Raw genomic sequence first — 23,188 nt, 5'->3', positions numbered from 1 at the left:
GACTCGTTTGAATGATTTTTGATATTGTATTTTGAAAACAACTCTTCAACATGGCATAAGCTATCAAGACTAGCTTTGTATGAATGTATCTTTAAAACAAGTGTACTTTGTCAAACTTCACTGGCACATTTTCACTTATGTTAAGTATAAAAAAAGGTAAAAATGAGTGAAAAAGGACAAAATACACATAACTTCAAAATACAATCACATGCAGTGTTTTGCTTCTCAAATGAATTTATCTTGTTTATAGGATTTTTAGACGTTTTTAAGCGGTGAAATAAGAATATGATTTTTTGTAAAGTTTGTGTATAAAGTACAATTGTAAGTTACTGAATTTAATTCATTCAGGATGATTCACATCAGTGTATTGCAGTAATGATCATTTGCATATGTTGTCATGAAAACAGTGCCTTTAAAACAATGGGGGAAAAATCCTTTATAGTCTTAAAATCAGGCTTATGTACATTCCAAAAAAAGATTATTTGAGTACCTTTTACAAGAAAATACTAGTTCAGTCTTTTTCCTTCAAAGTTTTAGAAATGACTTGATCGTTGATCTTTTGATGATCTTTTTTTTATATTGAAGTAAATTGTGCATGTTTAAGTAAAATGTATTTTTTCATGAGACTGGCCTAATTAGAAGTATTAGATAACCTATACTAGAAATAACCAAATACAATTCCACGAAATGTCAAAAAATCAACTGATGAACCAAATTCATCATTATGGGTGGAGCACGTAGCACATTTTGACATGTTCTTCTTAAGACCCACAGTCTGACCTGGATAAAGAAGTTATCTTTGGAAAATATTGAGGAAAATTCCAGCTAATGATATGCAAGGGCAGATGTGATGGATTAAGCAGCTAACGCTCCAACTCCAACTCCAACCAATATTTAGCATGTGGTGCTGCTAATTTATGCAGATATGCTGTTTATACAAGGCAAAACTCAAGGGCAAGCCAAATGCACCCTGGTGTCTTATTAAAATGGGAGACAACATCTTCAGCATTTTAATTATGAGGGTATATGTCAAATCCAACATAAACAAACTAGCGCTAGGCTATTCAGTTTAACATATATGATACTGATGCTTGATTAGTAGTTGAAATAAAAATAAAAAACCTCCCACAGAAAGTTTTGGAATTTAATTCTGTAACAAACTATTCTTTCATTATTTTTGACTCCAGTCAGTCTATACTGCTATACTGAACCTGTTAGATACTAAGTGTATATAACGTTCTGATTATCCATTTAGAATCAAGCATTCCTGAGCAAATATACTTGTTTTTTTCTCAAAAGCACCTGAATGCCTGACTGCCGCATTCACAATGTCACAGCAGCCAAAAAACCTCCAAACAATCCAAGTAAAAAAAACTGTCATGAATAATTTGCAGAGCCAGTTTGTGTTGACAAGAAGCTCCAGAGGTGTGAATTGGTCTAAGCTCTGCTATAGTGCAGCTCATAGACCGACATCAAGAGATATTGATCTGCCACCACCGCAGAGAGAGAATGATAGATGACTAGAGAGATACAGTGAGAGAAAGAGAAAAAGTAAGAGGTGATTGAGAATGGGGAAAGGAAAGGTATAGAGAATTTTAGTCCAACAAAACACAGAGATCTGATATTCTTTAGACATTCATTCATACCACAAACTAAAACATGCAAATAAAACATGAGATCAAAATTGACTATTTAATGTCTCACTGTTTAAGGACATTCTCTACTTATAAAGCCCCTTTTTCACCGCAGGAACCAGGATCTAAATTAAGTTCCGGGTACAAATTTGCCCCTGAAAAAAGTCCCTGCTCACGAGGTAGTACTTTTTCAAAGGTCCGGAACTTTCGGGGGCGGGACTTGGGCGCTGAGCATGCTGATTGGTTGAGTTTACACAGCACTGTATTTCAACCACCATATTCGCATAATTTTTTTAAAATATTACTGTTCTTGTGTCATGAAATGTAAATGAAATTTACATGAACAAAAAATTTGTAATATTATTAGTTTAAAATAAAATGTATCTCTGTGATGCAAAGCTGAATTTTCAGCATCATTGTCTTCAGTGTCTCATAATTTACTAACCCCAAATTATATAAATATAAATTTATATGTAAAGAGAGGGGCATGGGTAAAATAAATAAATAAAAATAAAATTGCTTACTTTTTTCTTTATAAATTCAATTACAATTTCTTAAGGATAAGAAAAACGATCTCAGCTAATGCTGTGAACTATATACGGAGCCCTATTACAGCAGTTTTTGTATTAATTTAAATCTAATTACAAAATTATGTTTCCACTCCAATTTGTTGTTGAAATATAATATTACAATGGCTGTCATAACTTGTTTTCATGACAAATTTATTTAAACATACATTAAATAATTAAGACATTACTAACAGGTTAAATTAAAATACAATGCATATAGAGGCTGATATAGTGCATATATTTAACGAAATGCTCTTTTCTAGACTTCATTTGTTTAGTGAACAAACAAGCTGTGGAAGCTGTGTGACACATTGTTTACAAGCTGTTTTACTGATGTATTTTCATGGTTGAAACACTTGAGTGATTATATGAGACATGAGATTCACGTTTATTTTGTGTTATAACTAGTAGTAAAGAGGGAGGGATGATCGTGTTCACTCAAGCTCCGTGTTGCCATTTGAACCGAGTGTCAGTTTCAAATCAGCATTCATTGTTTTTCCAAAAAAATGAACAGAACTTGAAAAATTAGACATTGTTTCTTATCTAAAGTAACAAAACTAGAAGTTTCAAATTAAGTTCTGCACGTACAGTGGTTAAAACAATACTAGATATGTTTGGTACACATGTGCACTGAAATGAAAGACCCACACTGAACATTTTTGGTACCAACATGTGCACCATTACACCCCTAATATAAATATATATATGTGTATATATATATATATATATATATATATATATATATATATATATATATATATATATATATATATATATATGTGGGTGTGTGTGTGTGTATGTATGTGGTTCTTCACCTCTCTCAAGTCATCCAGGCAGCGTTGTAGATGCACTTCCCCTGCAGTGACCAGAACATGCTCTCCTGTCTCCTGAATCAACACTTCGGCACATGGGTCGGCCTGGTTCAGTAACCTCATCCCACGCACCAGCTTCGGCATCTCACCTACACACACACACACACACACACACACACACACACACACACACATATTTGTATGAACATTTGAGTCTATATTTTGTTTTGTGGAGTTGTCAATGTGATGCAGCTTTGTTAAGAGGCTGATGAAGGAAGGAGCAGCGTAAACCATATCGACCCGACTGCAAACCCGCAGCCCGCTTGTCAGTGCACAAAACGCTGTTATTCTTTTCATAAACAGAGAGTGTTTTAAAAAATAAAGTACCAAAAAAAAGGTTCAAAGAGTCATAAAGGCTCATAAAAAATTAATTCTGACTGTTTGGGGTGCAACAATCTAACATTATAAGTAGACCTCAGGGGGAGAAAAAGCTAAAAAATGTATGATATAACCCTTTAAACAGCATCTCATTCTCTCCTAAAAGTGCTGTCTGACATCAAAGTACGTTTCTGTTTATAATGTTGTGACAGCAGTAACACTAGGACTATGAGAGTGCTTCTAATAAAGAGTGTTTTCACCAGCAATGGCCTCTCCTGACCTGAAGGCGAGCTGAAGTTACGGTTATGAAACTAAACCCTGAAACAGCGTTCTGGGATGGTGATCGCCCTCACAATGAGCTCTTGTGTTTGTGTGTGATCGCGCAATCCAGATCAGACAGTTCTTTGCTGTGCTAAACTGGGAAACATTTAACTTCCTCATTACAGCTGTGCTCTTGACTAATGCGTCCCACATGAGCGAGTGTGATGCTTTGAGACGGATGGGGTTTCCATGCCATCTCTGACACTGCTAATGAGAATCACAACACCACCGCTGAGTGAACCTGGAGACGTCACCATTAAAACACCTTTTTGAGGGATATTTGCACCTTAGAGACTCATGAGACGTGACGATTTAATCTGTACGCTCATGCATCTTTTTTATGGTTAGTCATTGCTGTGTATCAGTGTGACTTAGTGAGCTGCCTTCATAGGCTGTACATTAAGGCATCATAGGTATGCTAAATAATGCAAAAGCTGTTGCAAAAGACAGACAGCATAATAATGTTGCTTTCTAAGATACCTAATTTTGGGAAGATCGTAAGGTAGTATTGCACTTATCTTTCACAGAGGAGTCAATTCCATAATGTATTAAATTTGTTAAAAAATAAAAATGTAAAAAACTACTAGAACATGGCACTTGCAACAACAGGATCACAGGTTTAAATCTATTGGGATGCATACAATTGAAAATTATTGTAATAATAATTACATGAAAAATAGTCTTGAATTACATGCATGTGCTGTGCTTTAGATAAAAGCAAAAAAAAAAAAAAAAAAGCATTCAGTAAGGATACCTTAAATTGATCAAAATTGATAGTGGACTTTTTACACTGTTACAAAAAATTTCAAATAAATGCTGTTCTTTCTATTCATCAAAAAATCCTAAAAATAGTATCACGGTTTTCACAAAACTATTCCACAGCTAAAATTTTTATAAGATTGATGATAATAAGAAATGTTTCATGAGCAGCAATTTAGCAAATATTTAGAAATATGATTTCTGAAGGATCATGTGACACTGAAGACTGTGAGTGTTTAATCTTATCATTATACATTACTGACACTCCATCCTCCAATTTGATACTGTTAAGTGCTTTGACAATCTGTATTGTAAAAGCGCTATATAAATAAAGGTGACTTGACTTGACTTGACTGGAGTAATGATGCTGAAAATTCAGCTTTATTATCACAGGAATAAATTACATTTTAAAATATATTCAAATATCAAATAAAAAACAGGTATTTCAAATATTTTACTGTATAAAGCATAGATCAATTTTATACCAAAAAACATAGATATAAGTTCAAATTCATTAAAAAAAAAAAGTTTATCCAACATTAGTATGTGCTCTGTATTGTTAGGCTTATCACTTTGCAAAAGGAAGCTCACAAGTTTTTGTAACAGAATCATCACAGACACTTGGAAAAAGATACTAAGCTTACTAAATATATACCGTAAAAGTTTCTATTACATTCAGAAGCACGACTGGCTCCAGGGCAGAGAAAAAATAACTCTTCTGAACAGCCTGTTCATTTTTACTACTGAGTCATCGTGATGATTCAATATACTCTTCTTTGCTTTTTTCTTATCAGTTATTTTTGCTTTATGTGTCCAGTAGTGTACTGCAATGCTTTACCTGTTGCAGCATAATGAAAAATGGTACTCAAGATGTGTTTAATGTGTTCTGTGTGTGGCTGGTTTTGCTCATCAACACGTACTTGGATGTTTGGGCTCGACTGCTACTCTGACGATGGGCGTAGCTTCAAAGTTGAGTGGCGTGAAGGGCGGGCAGGCCGGAGATGTTGAGATGGTGGCGGATTTGAGAATGAATTCCTCCATTCCACCAATACCTGCAGAGATACAAACAACATTAAACAAAGATGCATTCAAAAGACCAGTCAAACTGTTTCAAATAACAGGATTTTAAACCTCAGGGCTCCAATAATGTTCCATAAAAAGAGTTTTTTTTTTTTTTTTTTACATTAAACGTTATTATTTATACAACGGCTGCCTGTTATAACAAAGGCCCCTGTGTGCGGCCGTTTAGGTGGGAGGTTGTGTGAGTAAGAGTGTAAGCATGTGTTTGTGCAAGTTGTGATGGAAAAAGAAAAACACACTTTGGAGAACTCTGACATTTGCAATAACAGACATGATTGCAGGGCTGTGATGGAAATGGAGAACCCAAAATTCAGCTGGTGATATGACATCTGGCCTAGGGAAGCATCCCAAAAAAGTGTGCTTAGTTGTGAAAGGAATATAAATATTTATTTGCTAGAAAATAGAACAAGTAGTCCAGTGGTTCATGTTTTTTCAAACTCATCCTTTAATAAGCAAAACAAACATTCAACAACATAAAACTTATCATCAGTATTGATCAACACAAAATTATCATGCTGCCTGTAATGATATTCATTGTGATACTGATATTTATTAAAGAATTATAAGCAATTTCAATGGAGTTAAAAAAATATGTTTTATATTAGCAATTCAATGTGTTAAAAATATTTAAAAAAGAAAATTAAAACTTTTATAGATTTATACACCTATTTGAAAAAATGTGAAGAAAAAAGATACACTGTGAACTTAATATAACGTAAAATACTTTGCAAAATGCAACATTAAATTTATATTTATATATATATATATATATATATATATATATATATATATATATATATAGCTGAATTTTTTTTCCCAAGCTGTCCCTTCTGAATGAATGAATGAATAGATAAAATGCAGACAAATGAAAAAGTTTTTAAAATAATAATGAAAAAATAAAATAAAATAAAGTAAACCAAAAATATATTTAAATTTAAATTTAAAAAATAAAATAAATCAATCAATTTAGAGAGAGGATGAGAGTGTGAAATACTGAAGCCGGTCATGGATTATGAATATACCGTAGAGACACTTCTCCCAATTATCTTGCTGAGGTTTTGTTCATTCCTGAAGCAATTCCCACATGCAAAAGTTCATAGCAAGATCCTCTATTTAACACACTTCTTACATTTACCACCAAAAAAGCCCCCACTTTTTCAGGACTGACCGGCGGGCAGAAATCAGAGGAGATGCATTCATATAAAACCAGACTGATAGGGACAACTGAATGAAGCACTTCAGCGGCTCAGTGGGACGACCATTTCACTCGCCCCTCGAATCCCATTCAGTCAAATTACATCAGGTCCAAGAGTGTTTCCATCAGGAGAGTGGAGCCTCAACCCGAGAGGTTAGTTTGTTCAGTCAATGAAGCAGCCATGAGTCAAGAGCTTCTGTCACAGGCCAGCCTTATTAAGGGCCAATTCCAGCCAGACTCGCAATCGTGTTCATGAGCAAACACCTGGAGGCTGTAAAGTCGGTAATAAAAATGGCTTAACGGTAATCACAGCGCAGGCCTGCGGAGGCCGAGCGGCGCATGAAGTCTTAAGTCTGACGGTTGGGGCGGTGTCGATCTCTCCCACAGGATCAGAGCATTACATCACGGATCGACTCGCAAACGTTTATTACAGCAGACATACCCAATATAGAAAAATAAACCATGCATACGGAGTCAAATGTGCATAAGCATTAAATCTGCTAAATGAATTTAAAACGGAAAGGTTGTTAATGCAAAGTGAGAAACAGAGCGGATGAACTGCTCGTTGGAGGGATTGTACGTGTCCTGCTTTGACATTCTTTCTATAAGTGTTTGCATATGTCTGGATCAGGGCACACGTTTTCAGAGCAGGATGTTGCACAGATGCCTCAAGGCCTGGGAAAATGAGACGGTCTCTTTAGTTTAGAACACACAAAACTAGTTTAGAACGAAGCATCCAATCAGATCCCGGAAAAACTGGAATGCTTGCTTCTGATTGGTCAATTGTGACATTCTATGCTCGAATACTTGTGTAAAATGTACATGCTAGTTCAAATTTTTTCTCAAAATATCATTTACATTTACTGATTTAATTGGCTGCACAATAAGCTAATTAATGTACAATTATCCAGATTGTCAAAATAAACCTGTCTACTTCACGTTGAGAGGTTTAGTTTATCCCTTTCTGAATTTATTATACGTTACTAATTTTTCATGCTAAATATATTTAAAGGTCTACTCAATAATAGATAATAATATAACATTGCAAATTTAGCCAATGATATCTTTCAAAAACTTTTTTTTTACTTTTTTCGGAACAAACAGAAGGCTCTGCCCCAAATGTACACCATTAGTTAAAATGCTGCCATGTTGGTTTTTGTTGTGATGATCAAACTGTGTTTTTCTCACACTTTTAAGTAGAATTGTCCTTCAGATGACTCACTTATAGTTGTCTATCCACATTAAGCTAAAATACATGAAAATATTGGTTTATCATAGTACCATACGTTTCTCTTTTTCATTCCAATGTGGATAGAATAGAGAAATATAAATGATTTCTGGAATGATTCTCCAAAAACAATGCACTACATTGTCAAAACTGTTTGTTTGAGTATCACGGCCAAAATGACATTGGTCAAACCAATGGTGTAAGTTTGGAGGCAAGACTACCTGTTTGAAAACAGTCATTGACCGAATGGAATATCATATACCTTTATTATTCCTGCCACATAAAGATATTGCAGAAATAGTGGGCAGCATGCTAGTATGACATAACAAATCAGTTGTGTTATTGTTAACTAAAACTATTAAAAATGGTTTTAAATAATTGAAATAAAGCCAAAATAAAATATAAATATTAAATGAAAGATTTTATAAAAAAGAGAAATGTTTCTTTGGGAATTAACTGAAATAAAATAAGTTCAAGTTGAGGTAATAAAATTAATCAAATGAAACGGAATAAATTGAAAAAATTAATTAAAAAAACTAAATTACTAAAACTTAAATTAAAATGAAAACTGAAAATATTAAAATAAAAGCCAATTCAAAATATGAATGAATACTATAATAGTATTTAAATAATACTAAATGAATCAATACAGCCATTATTTTTGCAATTTCATGGTGTCTAAATGGTGCAGAAAGCAGACACGCCACCTTTAAAATCAAACATTTAGAAATGAAACAAATACTTGAATTTTAGATCAAACAACACTTCCTAAGGTCTATACACACGTCAGTGGATTTCTCTGGATCATGACAGCAGGAAGAGAGAAGGGTGAGTGATTTGAGCAGGCGTTATTCTCCCCCTCCTCTAGCAACAGTCTTTTAACCTGCGAGTCACTCGTTCATCACTGAAAGTCAAGCCACATGCAGTGGTCAGTCTAGACACAAGAGCTCTTTGTGTGTGACTCTAATACGTTCAGCCGGGCCCGAGGCACACTGCCATATTTATCCACGGCGCTGATGATTTCCTGTTCGTGTTGACCCCTCTCACCCCCTCCTCCCGAAGCACTGATTCAGGGCCAGCTCGTCCCCGACTCACCCACCACACACCGACAGCACGACAGACCTCAGATCAGCGGCTCGGGACAAATCCAGCCTCTCTAAAAACAAGCAAATCCTTCGCTCATCGCCATCAGATGGTGTTTTAATGATTGCTGCATAAATCCATCCTGCACTAAACTTTTCACCTCACACATGCTTCTGATTTCCACACCACAGAGCTGCAGATCTTCAGGGCGAAAAACGGAGAAAATGAGAACAGGGTAATTATTGAAGCATGAAAGTCTAAACTTTCTAAAGGAATTACCTGTGTACTTGATACTTGTCTATCGTCTGTAAACCTGACAAGCACCTTTGTTTCTGCATTATAACAATGTTTTTAGATGACAAATTCAAATGTAAGTATTATAGTATAAAGCCCAAGTATTCTTTGGTTGGGTATGGTGAAAATACATGCAAACCTGTTTTTTTCTAAATAAATTAAGTCTGTACACTTAGCTTGTTGCAACAAGGTGGAAACATTCGCCTACTGGAGAGTGCAATAACAATAGACGCCCACACTGATGTGAGGAGGTTAAGAGATACACAAAACCTACCCAAATTTTAAAAGAGTGCAAAGACCATTTTTATTGTTCTTAACTTCCAGAGAGAAATAGTGCAGACACTGGATAGTATCACTTAAGTATCAAATAATTAAAACCTAATAAATATCTATTTTTGCATATAATGAGTTAAAAAGATGTAAAGCAAAATAAAAATAGAAGCAGGAATTGATAGTAATATGCAATAAAACAAACAATTATCAAAAACTTTTTTTAATAAATTCTTGCTGCTCTTTTTGATAGAATATGATAGAATGACAGAGCGACAGAACGATAGAACAATAGATAGAACAATAGATAGAACGATAGATAGATAGATATGACTAATAAGACAAAATATGAATGACAGAACGATAGAATGATAGATTGAATGTTAGAACGAACAAATGAATGTACGAACGAACGAATGAACAACAAATGTACGAACGAACGAACGATCGATAGATAGAATGACAGAGTGAGATAAAATGGTAAAGTGACAGAACGATAGTTAGAACGATAGATAGATCGATAGATAGATATGACTAATAAGACAAAATATGAACGACAGAACGATAGAATGCTAGAACGAACAAACGAATGATAGAACGAACGAATGAACAAATGAACGATAGATGGATAGACAAAATGATAGAAATTACAGAACGATAGACAGACAGACAGACAGACAGACAGATAGATAGACAGATAGATAGAAAGAAATCATGATTTTTATGATGCAGTATAATAAAATGCACCAAAGGTTTACTGTAATAAAGCTGAAACAATTCTTTGATATATCTACACATCCTCTTTTGTTAGTCAAGTACTTTTTTCTGCATTCTAAAAATACACATTTTAAATGGATATTTTTCAAACTTTAATCTTAAATGTCTAAGTCTAAAGTTAATAAAGACCAGAACACAGAGCACAGTGTGTGATTTAAGTGCTTGAGCTGAACTAATTGAAGAAAATTGTGGAGAAGAAAAAGGCAGCCGGTTGAACAGATGAATTTCAATACAGTGCTCGATTTGCAAGAGGTTAACTTCTACTTGAAAGGAAAAATCCAAAATGCCCCGATTCTTATACGGCCATCCTATGATAAGAGCTGATCCCAGAGCTGAGGACAGCACTTGCTCTGGTCTTTATAACTGTAAAACAGAGACACTCTTTCAACATGAAACATGAGCAGGTAATTACTCAAAGGTGACTGCGTCTCAGAGGCATTCCTCAACAAAAGCACAGAAAAACAGAGAGTGCTGCCGAAATAACCTGGGAAGAGTTACATACAGTAGGAGAACTGCAGGAATCTGGGCCACACATGGAAGAAATAGACGCTCTTGAAAAAATGGAAGCTAAATCTGAGCAGAAGGGTTTTGGAAATTAAGAACAATTACATCCTGGCAGAAACGACGGTGGAAATCAAGAGGAGGTTGTTGCAAAAAACTTCAGACTGATGTTTTGGAATTGTAGAATGGAATTATTTATTGGTCTTTTTAACAGGGTAGATAAATAAAAAAAACAACAAATAAGTAAATAAATAATGACAGACAAATAAGGCAAAAGAACGATAGACGGATGGATAAAATGATAAACAAAATGATAGGCAGAATGATAGACATAGAACGATAGAACAATAGATAGAACGATAGAACGACGGATAGATAGATAGAACGATAGAACGACGGATGGATGATAGAACGATAGAACGACGGATGGATGATAGAACGACGGATGGATGGATAGAACGACGGATGGATGGATAGAACGATAGAACGATGGATGGATGGAACGACGGATGGATGGATAGAACGACGGATGGATGGATAGAACGACGGACGGATGGATGGACAGACGGATGGATGGACGGACGGATGGATAGAATGATAGAACGATGAATAGATAGATAGATGGATAGAACGATGGACGGATGGATGGATGGATGGATGGATGGATGGATAGACAGATAGAACGATAGATAGATAGATAGATAGACAGATAGACAGATAGACTGATAGATAGATAGATAGATAGATAGATAGATAGATAGATAGATAGATAGATAGATGATAGATAGATAGATAGATAGATAGACAGATAGATAGATAGACTGATAGACAGATAGATCGATAGTCTTAACACAAATATGTAATTCTGCATTTTAACAGAAGTCTGAAGGTGATCATGAATCACTCAAACACCACAAGCTGCTAAAGGCAGAAGACAAACACTTCTTACTCGAGTCTGTCAAACACTATTTTTAATCACTCACACAGTACGACAATCATTACTAAGATGGAAACTCCATTTATATGCATTTCCTGTACTTTAAATGATGCCGAATGCATGTATAGACATCAGATGTTCATCTGTTTTACAGTATACTTCCTCAGTGTTTTTAACTCCACTGCTTCCAGCAATACAGTACAGTTCTGTGGGAGATCATTATTTAGTCGAACAGCTTCAGTCGAAAGCCAAGCAAACAAACAAAAGTGTGTGCAGTCTCTCTTGGCAAGCGTAGAAGGCGAGTCCTCTGAGGACAAGCAGAGGTCAAAGGTCAAACACAATCGCCCCAGACCGATGGTTTCCGCTCACACTGGGCAGCGAGGCCTACGGAGGCAGTGTTTGGATCCTGTCCTGATTGCAGTGTTAGCGCGGGTCAGGGAAGAGTGCGCTGCATCTGTCCGAGTGCTTGGAGGGAACAGATAGAGCGAACGCAAGAAAAGACGGATCAAAGAGCAGAAAGGGGCAAACAACCGAGAGCAAGTGATCTCAATGACTCAAGCGAGGAGAAATTTCCTCCAACCACAAATACAGTTGGCCCGGGCGCAAGTTATATAAAGAGCGTTTTTTTTCCGCTCGCGGTGCCTTTGGCAGCTGCGCCGGCTCTCAGCTGTGGTTCTTCAAAGCCGACAAAAGCCTGAATAATAATCACGGCTAATGTTTTCAACAGATTTTAGTCTTGCGTGTTCCATCATGTTTAATAGCACACATACATTTTCGATCAACGTAAAGGCCAAGTGAAATTAATTTCATGACAAGCTAATGAGGAAGTTACGTTGACTTGGAGTTATTAAAGAAATAAAAACACCAGTGTCAAGGTGTTCTGGGCGGTTGCTAAGGCTAGGCAAATGTACTTATTTTTGTTTTTCTTTCTGTTTATCATGACTACTATATATTATTTATTTAGAAATAAATTATTTTATTCCACAAGAATGCCATGGTCCCACTTTTTATTAAAAAAATGTAGGGGGATGGGTCAACACTGTAACTATGAATGTAATTACAGAAATCAATTACAGATTACATGCAGACATTTTTAAAATGTAAGTACAATGTAAAAACATGTATGTACACAATATGTGCACTGCACCAAATGATTAATTTAAATGTAAGTACATAGTACTTAAGGCCACTTAATATAAAGTGGGACCGTATGCATTAAATTGATCAAAGGTGTTGAGACATTTTCAATGTTACAAAAGACACTGTTCAGCAACTGCAACACAGCAACTGTTTTCAACATTGATAATAATAAATGTTTCTTGAGCAACAAATCAGCATATCAGAATGATTTCTAAAGGATCATGACACTGAGGACTGGAATAATGATGCTGAAAATTCAGCTTTGCATCACAGAAATAAACTGCAGTTTAAAACATAATACAACATGAAATACTTATTTGAAACTGTAAAAATATTTCAGATTATTACCATTTTTCCTGTATTTTTAATCAAATAAATGCAGCCTTGGTGAGCCTAAGATACTTTCTAAAACATTACAGAAATCTTACGACCCCAAAGTTTTGAACAGCAGTGCGGTTCATGATTAAGAGAGCGGTAAGTGAAAACAATATGAGATTTGCTAGGTTAGACACAAATAGCTGCAGTTAATAATCACAATGCAAAGTGTTTAAAGGTCACACGACTCATAATTTGACTAGTTTCAGAACTTTTAAACCTCTCTCACACCCATTAGCCTTTCTCCTCAATAGCAGGGCTCACATTTTACCATCTTCCTCTTTCTCACGCTCGCTAAAATAATTGATTTCTGGCCACCCATCTTTGAGTTTGTCTTGTTAGAGCTGAACGCTGCTGCGTCTGAATCACAGGTCTTCCCCTCGAACACTCCCTTCTTTTGTTTCTCTCTGTGTTTTTCCTGCATGAGATGGACACGGTTAGAAATAGGATGCAGGTTGATGTCATCAGCGAGAGTTTGTGATTAACGTTTCGCTTCATTTGTTGTTTACTGCACAGGCACAAGGCTTTGTTTTTGATGCCAAGTGTGGCCCGTGTTCAGAGGTAAGAGATGAGAGATTTCCATAAAGAATAGACAGATTTTGGCTGCAGAACTGGATTGTTTATATAATCAGTTTCTTTTTAAATCCCGGTCCAGACTGTCAGACCTGCTTTAATCGCTAGGGTATTGAACACTGACGGATAGCTTGAAAAATGTTGACTAAACATATTCAGTCTCTTTGACACCCTGTTGAGGTATTAATTTGATAATAATGAGGTATTTATTATCTTTTCCTTTTCCAGTCCGATATCATAAAAGATAATGTCATGAACACTGTAAACGGTAATTAGGATATGAAATCAGCTTTTTTATAATCCATCTGTTTCATCAATGTTCATTCAACAAGCAGAAAACATTTCATAAAGTCATAGTTCACCCAAAACATAAGCATTCTGTCATAATTTACTCACTTTCATGTCATTACAATCTGGTACGAGTTTCTGTACCTTAAAAGTGATTTTTTTTTTGGTACAATATTCTGGCCAATCAATTTCATATTAAAGTAAAAAAGGACTAAAGTCTAGAACTAAATTGTATACACACACACACAATAAATAAAAAAGTAAATTAAATTACTTAGTTCAAACTTTTTAATTAATTTAATTTAATCTTTTTTTTAAGGATTATGAAAGCCATATTTGGTCAACAATTTTATTACTAAGAAAATAAATGTATACAATTTTTCTGTGTTTAAATAGCTAAAACTTATAGTGACTTTAGACTATAATGATCTAATAACAATCTACATTAGAGATGCATAATACTGAATACATGAATAGAAAATAATACATTTACATTATTTTAGTTGAAAATGATCAAATTGTGTGTATGTATATATATATATATATATATATATATATATATATATATATATATATATATATATATATATATATATGCAACTGTTTGATAGAACAATCATATAATGCAAATCAGTTGCATTTCCATAAAATATAGTCTACCCTCACAATGAAGTATTGTAACAGTACTGTGGTGAAGAGAAGGTATCAAATGGTAATTCCATAGAGCTGTCACTTTTTTTTTGATTCCAATGAATATTTCTCAGAGCAGGTCTATTATTTTTGAAAATCACTTACTGTATAAAAACACACCTTAACGTCTTGACTACAAAAAAGCTATTGAACATTTTGACAGCTCTTGCCAAGGAAAAAAGAGATCCAACATAAAAACCACAGCTAGAGAAACACGCATTTGTTTATTTGAACTTTTGATTCAAAACCTCAAATTTATATAGTGTCAACTAGCCCTTTTCTTAAAAGCAACCTGTAACTTCAAAGAAAACAAATAAATAACATCAGAAATGGTTGCTTTATTCTTTAGCATTCTGACATTTGAAGATGACCGAGACTTTGTTGCTTTAAGCGGTGAATAATACTCTATCCATCAGACCGGTGAGATTGGGAGTGTCACCTGACCCTCACCGCTCCTCAGAGGCTTGCAGTGCTTTAGTGAGTTGATCAGGCATGAGATGAAACTCTTGTGGGTGATTTCTGCAGACACTGCGCCTCCCCACACAGATTCCACTGGTGCCAGCGGGCGGCTATGCCAGCGCTGGACTCATAAGCGGATAGTTTGGTGAAGTTGGCTCCAGAAGGATGAGGATTTTTTTCCTTGAGTGCCTTAGCAGATTTTGTTGAAGAAAAAACGTGAATCTGGAGCATACTCTCATTAAGCACTTTCTCTGAAGTTTTCATACCAATTTGAGAATAGTTTGTTGTTCATCATTTTTATTTTGGTAGATTTACCATTTTTAAATACTTTTTCATTAGTGGTGCTTGCCAAGGCAATACAAATATATTTATTTTTATTTATTATTAATGGAGCAAAAAGAAATTGTAAAATGTTTTGATTAAAAAAAAAAAAGATAATTAATTCATTGATTTAGGCATTTCATAACAATCTTTAATGTTAATTTGTTCATTAACTTCTACACAAGATACTATAAATGAATTTTGATAGTCTCAATAAAAATCACCTTAAACAAAACTGAACACTACATTTATCACAAAATATGTAATAATCTCATAGATTCTTAGTTCTCACTTAGTAAAAAATCTAAATAAAATGTTGTAGGTTTTAGTCCATGTCTGACATTTTTATTCTTATTTTTTTAATGTATTTACTTATTTAGTTTGTTAGAATTAACTTTTACATGGCAAAAGATCCTTTTTAATAAATATTTTTTTTCTGTTTTCATCTCGTTTTCCAGATTAAATATTTAAAAATAGCTAAAAAGATTTTTAAAAAGACAAATTTACTTGAGAAGCAATGCTGCATGTGACATTTTCACTTGTTGACTGTATCTTAAAATAAAACATTTTTATACTTAAAATAAGTAAAAAATATCTGCCGGTGTAATAAGTGAAACTGAAAACCTTTTATTAAAGGCACATTCTGAGAAAATGAACCTAACCGTGTTGCTTCTGAATTAAATAGATTTTGTTTGCATAAATTGTTGATCTTCTAATGACCTCGTGGATGATTATTTTGCATGCAAATAAACTCAAAACAGCATTTTGTACTCCAGCACTTAGCAAGCGCCATTAATAACACGATCTCAACCGGCTATTATAGATTTAGGAGCTGTTCAATTCATGCTGGCAGTCTCACTTTTTTAATTTCATTCATTAAAATTCTTTAAAAATAATTTATGCCCCAAATCCCTTTAGTCAAAATAAAAGTGAGAGACCAGGTTCCTGTGCTTGAAAAGCAGCATTCAGCAGCAATGGCTATTCTACAGGGGGGTCTTATGGAGCCGTGGAAAAGAGCTCTTTCTGGCTCCGTTTGGAGGCAGCATGGAAAGTCCCCTCGGTGGAAAGTCCCTCTCCTAAACTTGACAGATTGTGGATGTGTAGGATCATGAGGGGCCGAGACAGACTTGCCCTTTGGCCAAGAAACACACACTGAATATTGTATTACATTAGTCTTCTGCGCACACACATACAGTCGTGGCGCACACACACACAAACTTTCTTTTCCCTAAAGATCACCACTAATTGTACCACAACACATGAGCAACCAAGAAAAAGAGAGGACGTGCAAAAAAAAAAGACAGATAAAAAGCAGCATATGAGAAGCGGTGGATCCTCACTCATACATCCTCACATACATCCCCAACATGTCTGCAACAGCTCTGACAGGCAGCATGTGGCGGCAATATGACCGCCGTCACCACAGGAAACAGCCATGTAGAGGAAGTGAGTGATTCTGTAGAGGGAGCAACAGTACGAACATTGTGTGGAGCGAGGTAGAGATGAGGTGAAGAGGTTGGGCTTCTGAAAAAGACCTCAACATCCTGCCATATCCTCATATAAAGCTCCTTGAGGAATTTAAAGAAGGTACTTTATAGTATAAAAAGAGATGGTAACACTTTATTTTAAGAACCAATTCCCACTAATAACTGCTAGCAGCTTATTAACATGCATATTACTAGCATATCGGCTGTTTATTAGTACTTATTAGGTACATATTAATGCCTTATTGTGCATGACCATATTCTAGATGCAATAACCTGACCCAACACCTAAACTTAACTGCCTTACTAACTATTCATAAGCATTCTTAATGAGTATTTTTTGTCTTGTTTTCATGTTAAAATATCAATTAAAAAAAAAACAAAACAAAAAACATTTACTTGAGAAGTGTAGATGATTTTTTTTTTTTTATGCTTTAAAAAAGTGGAATCTGACAGTGTATTAAAACAAAACAAACTTGTATTAGGTATACAAAAAAACTAAAAGAAAAAAAGACTAAAAATAGTGATGATTCATCCTGCACTCATTTTGTCCTCCTATTACATTATTTTATATGCATGTGCACTCTATGGAATGGATTCACAATTCACTGCAGGTTGTATTCTGTATTTAAATCATGAAAACCACTAACAAACTCTTCAATATATGTCCCCAGCTTCCTGTTTCAACAGAAATATGTCAACACTGGAAAGAGAATCTAGCTGTCAAACTATTCTATAGGGTCTTTAAAAGAAAGATCCAAAACCGGAAAAAGACCTTTAACATGGTGCGGTGAATCTACATCACGATGGAGCACATCTAGCACAGTAATCTTTCCGAAGAGCAGCCGGGCCGCTCTCCTTCAGTAATTCACCTGAAAGACTTTCTAAATAGCTCCAGAGAGTGTGAGACAAAAAGCAATATGCAGAGGAGATAATCGCTCAGGAGAGCAGTGAAATCATCCATCTGTGCTCTGACAGGCCTCCATGACACCATTCCTGACTAGGAGGCATGTACAACGTTCTGCTGAGCAAGCATGAGTGTGACACACACACACACACACACACACACACACACACACAGCAGTGTTTAAACCTAAACAAAACACATACACTCATCTGGAGCTCCTGTATACACTCAGTCCAGGTGCTGTGGGGGGCGTCAGTGTTCAGTGAGTCACTCACCTCCATCATTCTGCTCTTAAGCGGGTCTTTGTTCTACAACTGCTACACAAACACACATACACATACAAATTACAGAAATAAGCCAAAACCAACATTTCATTAAAAAAAAAACAGTAATATTGTGAAATATTATTACAATTTTATGTGAATATATTTTCAAATGTAATTTATTCCTGCGATGCAAAGCTGCATTTTCAGCATCATTACTTCAGCATTTAGTGTACTTCAGAAATCATTCTAATATGCTAATTTGCTGCTCAAGAAACATTTTTTATTACTATCAATGTTGAAAACAGTAGTTGTACTGCTTCCTATTTTTGTGGAAACTGTGAAACATTACCATTTAAACTTTTATGGGTAAATAAGTTTTTTAAAAATGTAATTAAATTAACAAATAAACAAATAATAGTGTTTATTAAGCATGGATGCAATAAATTGATTAAAAGTGACAGCAAGGACAGTTATAATGTTACAAAAAGATTTACATTTCAAATAAATGCTAGAGCTTTCTATTCATCAAAGTATCCTCAAGAAAATGTATCATGATTACCACACAAAAGGTATTAAGAAGCAAAAACAACACTGATAATAATAATAAGAACAAGAAGAAATATGTCTTAAGCTGCAAATCAGCATGTTAGAATGATTTCTGAAGGATCATGTGACACTGAAGGCTGGAGTAATGACGCAGAAAATTCAGCTTTGATCACAGAAAAACTTAAATTGTAATAATATTTCACAATATTACTGTTTTTACTGTATTTTTGGTCAAATAAATGTAGCCTTGGTGAGGATAATAGACTTTAAAGCATAAACATTATAAAAAAAAAATATTTAGTGTATTATATTTTGTAGAATAGTTGTTTTTGTGTGTGTGTGTGTGTGTGTGTGTGTAAAATCTTGGTGACCATAAGAGACTTCTTTCAAAAACATAAAATAGCCTGGAAGTCTGAAACATTATGGCATATTTATTTGATACTAAAAAATAATGACAAAATCATTGTTTCATGTTAATTTTAGTGAGGGGATGTCATCTGGTACTGGGAAATGAAAAAAGAGGGTAGCTGACTGAGATCAGAGGCCTACCGACCTGTAGAAATGGCAGCCGGTGGGCACTAAATAAACAGTGCTTACCCTGGCACTGCCAGCCGCAACACACATTCAGATCTCCCAGTGCTGTTTGCTTTTCTCAATTGCTTCCACATGTCTAAGGCTTCCTCACAAGTGCTCATAATTATAATTCATCTTTTGAAAATGTTGAGGCTGAAACAACCTAGTTTTAGAAAATAGCAATGCATCCAAGGATCTAGAACATCATATTGTTCTCTTGAAGTAATCTATTTAAATATAACCAGAGCAAACAACATGCAAAGTTCATGGCTTTTGTGTCCCGAACGTACCAATATCAACCCAAAAAACAATTAAAAACCATTTCTCCCTGTGTCACAGACATCTAAGCTCATTTATTACCCAAATCCCACTACAAGTGTCTAGGGGTTACCATTTAACAACCATGGCTGAAACTCGACGCTGCTAATAAAATCATATTTCATATCTTAATCTCACTCTGTACTGCTTTAAATACACCATCTGTGTCTATCAAAGACCCGTGAAAACATGAACTCATGGAAGCGTCCTGATTTCACAGGGGCAGGCGGTTTGAAACGACAGCAGCAGATTAAGAGGGGGAAGATTTGAGAACAATCGCAGAAAGACGGGCTAATCCACAAAGCGGCGGGAGGCGACCGTGACAGTCTGTGCTGAGCTGGTCGTCTCCACTGCCCGTCTTTGAAGACTCAGATTTCTGCTAACCCTCGCTTTTTTTTTTTATACCGAAAGACGGATGGAATGACGCTCCCGGGATGATGTGACGGAAGAGGAGAGGGGTTTGGGGTTATTGTGGGACTAACTATAAATTATTAGTTATCGTGAAATGAAACCTAGATGATGGAGCGTCTTGATGTTGCTTTACGGTCAGGAATCAGGATCATGAAAGATCATAATACTGAACTATTACTAATCAAACTGACCAACACATGCATGATTCGCACTTCATTGTAACCCTCAGAGTTCTGAATCAATGCTGGATCAATTCTGCCTTTAAAGCATGAAAATACTGCTCTGACCACATCTGATTAAAAAAAATCATATTTTTTCATTTGAAAGAAATTGATATTTTTATTTAGCTAGGAAACATTCATTTGATCAAAAGTGACAGTAAAGACATTTATAATGTTACAAAAGATTTCTAAGATTTCTGCTCTTTTGAGCTTTCTATAAATAAGAAAAACCCTGAAAGAAAATGCATCACAGCACCAAATCAGCATATTAGAACGATTTCTGAAGGATCATGTGACACTGAAGACTGGAGTAATGATGCTGAAAATCCAGCTTTGCCTCACAGAAATATTACATTTTAAAACATATTCCAATAGAAAATGGTTATTATATATCTTAATAATATTTCACAATATTACTGTTTTTACCATATTTTTGGTCAAATAAATAATGTCTTGTTGAGAATAAGATACTTTAAAGCATAAACATCTTACCCTGGCAATCTTAACTTTAGTGTATTTGAAAAGATAAGACATTACCAAAAGGTTACATTGCTGCTATCACCTGAGTAAATTATTAAATGCAGTCCACTAAAATAAAAGTTCAAAAATCTTATTCATTATAGTGAATCAGTTCATTCAGATGATTCATGGACAGGTACCAGTTCAAAGATTGATTTAATGAGTCATTTGAGCCTCTGTGATTTACTGTAGTTTTTTCCATAGCAAACAGCTCCTTAAAAGCTTGAATGTAGCCATTTTTAGCATACATACTTCCTGTTAGATTAGATTATTAAATTCTGAGAAGCTTAACGTTTCAAAGTAGAAACATCAACACTGCTTCTGTTTAAATATAACCATGGTCACAAACTCATACATGATTGTATGGACAAGATGAGACTTGATGCTTGATTGGAGCTGCTTTTGTATAAATACTTCTGAGTGCTGTCACGATCTGAAAACAAGATCAGTAAACAGGTAGCTGATGCCGTTATAACATTTCACCAGTAAACAGTAGATATGACAGGCCCTAATGAAACCTTCATCAAAACCAGACGTGAAAAATGATTGAAAGAAAAAAAAAAAAAAAACACAATGTTCTGATTCCTACTGCTGTCTGGATTTATAAATATACAGCCAACGCTCATATTTGACACCCGGGGAAGTCTAATGATAGAGCCTCAAGTACAGAAGTGTGGGAGGAAACGAAGAGGAAAGAACAGAGATGGAAGGAAAGAAGAAATGAAGCAAGGAAGCAAAGAGGAAAGAAGACATGACAGTTGGATGGATGGACAAGATGGAAAGAAAAAAGAAAGAAAGAAAGAAAGAAAGAAGGAAGGATGGATGGAAGAAAAGGATGCAAGAGGAGTGAAAGAAGAAAGGAAATAATGAAAAAGGGAAGGAAAACAAAAGAATGGATGGATGGAATGGAAAAGAAAAGAAAGGACAGACAGATGGATGGACAGACGGACAGATGATAGAAGGATGGATGAAAAGAAAGGAAGGAATAAAGGACTGAATGGTCGAATGAATGACTGAATATATGAAGAAAGGAAGGAAAAAGGGAGGAAATAAGGATGGATGGATGGATGGATGGATGATGTATGAAAGAAAGAAAGAAATTGATGGATGGATGAAGAAAAATGAAGGATGGAAGGATGGATGAAAGGAAAGAAGGAAAAGAAAGGAGTAGAAGGAATGGAATCTTCCACCAGGAAGGAAGAAAGAGGAAAAATGACAGATGGACAGATGGATGGCTGGACGGATGATGGAAGAATGGACAAAATGAAATAAAATGAATGAATGGAGGATGAAAAAGAAAAAAAAATACAGATGAATGTCACAGCATGTCTCTGTATTTGACCTCGGGTGAAAGAAAAACAGCTTGAACCAGCTTTAAACAACTGTCTATGTGAAAGAGAGAGAGAAAAGAGAAATAGTGAACGAGTGAAGAACTGAAAGCCAGTAACAGACAGGTTCCTCGAGCTGGCACTGGCATCTGAGTGAGCGGGGTCCACACTGCCCCCTGCAAGCTGGCACAGCTCCTAGAAAGCCATTCTGGCCCCAGCAAACAGAGCCGCACGCTTGCAGCTGCACTCTCGCCTATTAAAACCTCCAGCTATTATGGGAAACCCAGAGAGATCGCGCCACTTATTAGCCACCCCGCCATGTTTCTGAGCCATGATCCTGTCTTACTTCTGCACGGACGCCGAACAAAGGAGCTAAATTTAGCTTCCCTCAGACTCTCACAACAAAGCAGCCATTACTGACAAATTGAGAGCTCAAACGACGTAAATTACTATAATTTTGCCAGTGTGAAGTTATTTCCTTCATAATTTGAGTGTGCATCCAAAACGTATGGCAAGAGCGAATTCATTCACAAGTGTTCTTCACAGTTGTTGACGTTGCGCTCTGAAAAATGTTGACTTGTGTATGTTCTTTCAGACATTGCCGTCTGGCTTTGACTGACGATGCAGCACTTAGCGAGTTGCTAATAAGCCAATTAACCGCTATCAAAGAGTTTGTTACTGATGTCTTCAGCCAGAGACAGAAGGATAACCTGCAATTAGTCTAGCGGTGCTCAGTCAGCCAGACAAAGAGAACTCAGAAGAGCAGCAGGCAACTGTGGATGGTCACGCGGACATGAACCGCTGGAGACTGAGCACAGAGGTCGAGTGGCCATTACAGACTAACTGAGCATTTCATTGCATGCATAACCTTAGAACTAACAATAACACCATAAGGAAATATTCTGCAATCCTACAAATTACCCATCATTTT

The 23,188-nt window shown here is 35.5% G+C and overlaps 1 protein-coding gene across 2 annotated transcripts in view; it reads right to left on the bottom strand.

Annotated features, from left to right (window-relative positions):
* Nucleotides 1-23,188, bottom strand: part of efl1 (elongation factor like GTPase 1) — a 115,780-nt gene that overhangs the window by 37,852 nt on the left and 54,740 nt on the right. For both annotated transcript variants that reach the window (XM_058780364.1, XM_058780365.1), the window contains exons 16-17: nucleotides 5,394-5,525; nucleotides 3,019-3,164 (exon numbers count right to left, since the gene is read on the bottom strand). In XM_058780364.1, the coding sequence (XP_058636347.1) occupies nucleotides 3,019-3,164; nucleotides 5,394-5,525 (278 nt within the window). The remainder of the gene's footprint in view (nucleotides 1-3,018; nucleotides 3,165-5,393; nucleotides 5,526-23,188) is intronic.

Source organism: Onychostoma macrolepis, chromosome 07, assembly GCF_012432095.1.
Source record: "Onychostoma macrolepis isolate SWU-2019 chromosome 07, ASM1243209v1, whole genome shotgun sequence".
Taxonomy (NCBI): Eukaryota; Metazoa; Chordata; class Actinopteri; order Cypriniformes; family Cyprinidae; genus Onychostoma; species Onychostoma macrolepis.
This window is presented reverse-complemented; position numbering and strand designations above follow the sequence as displayed.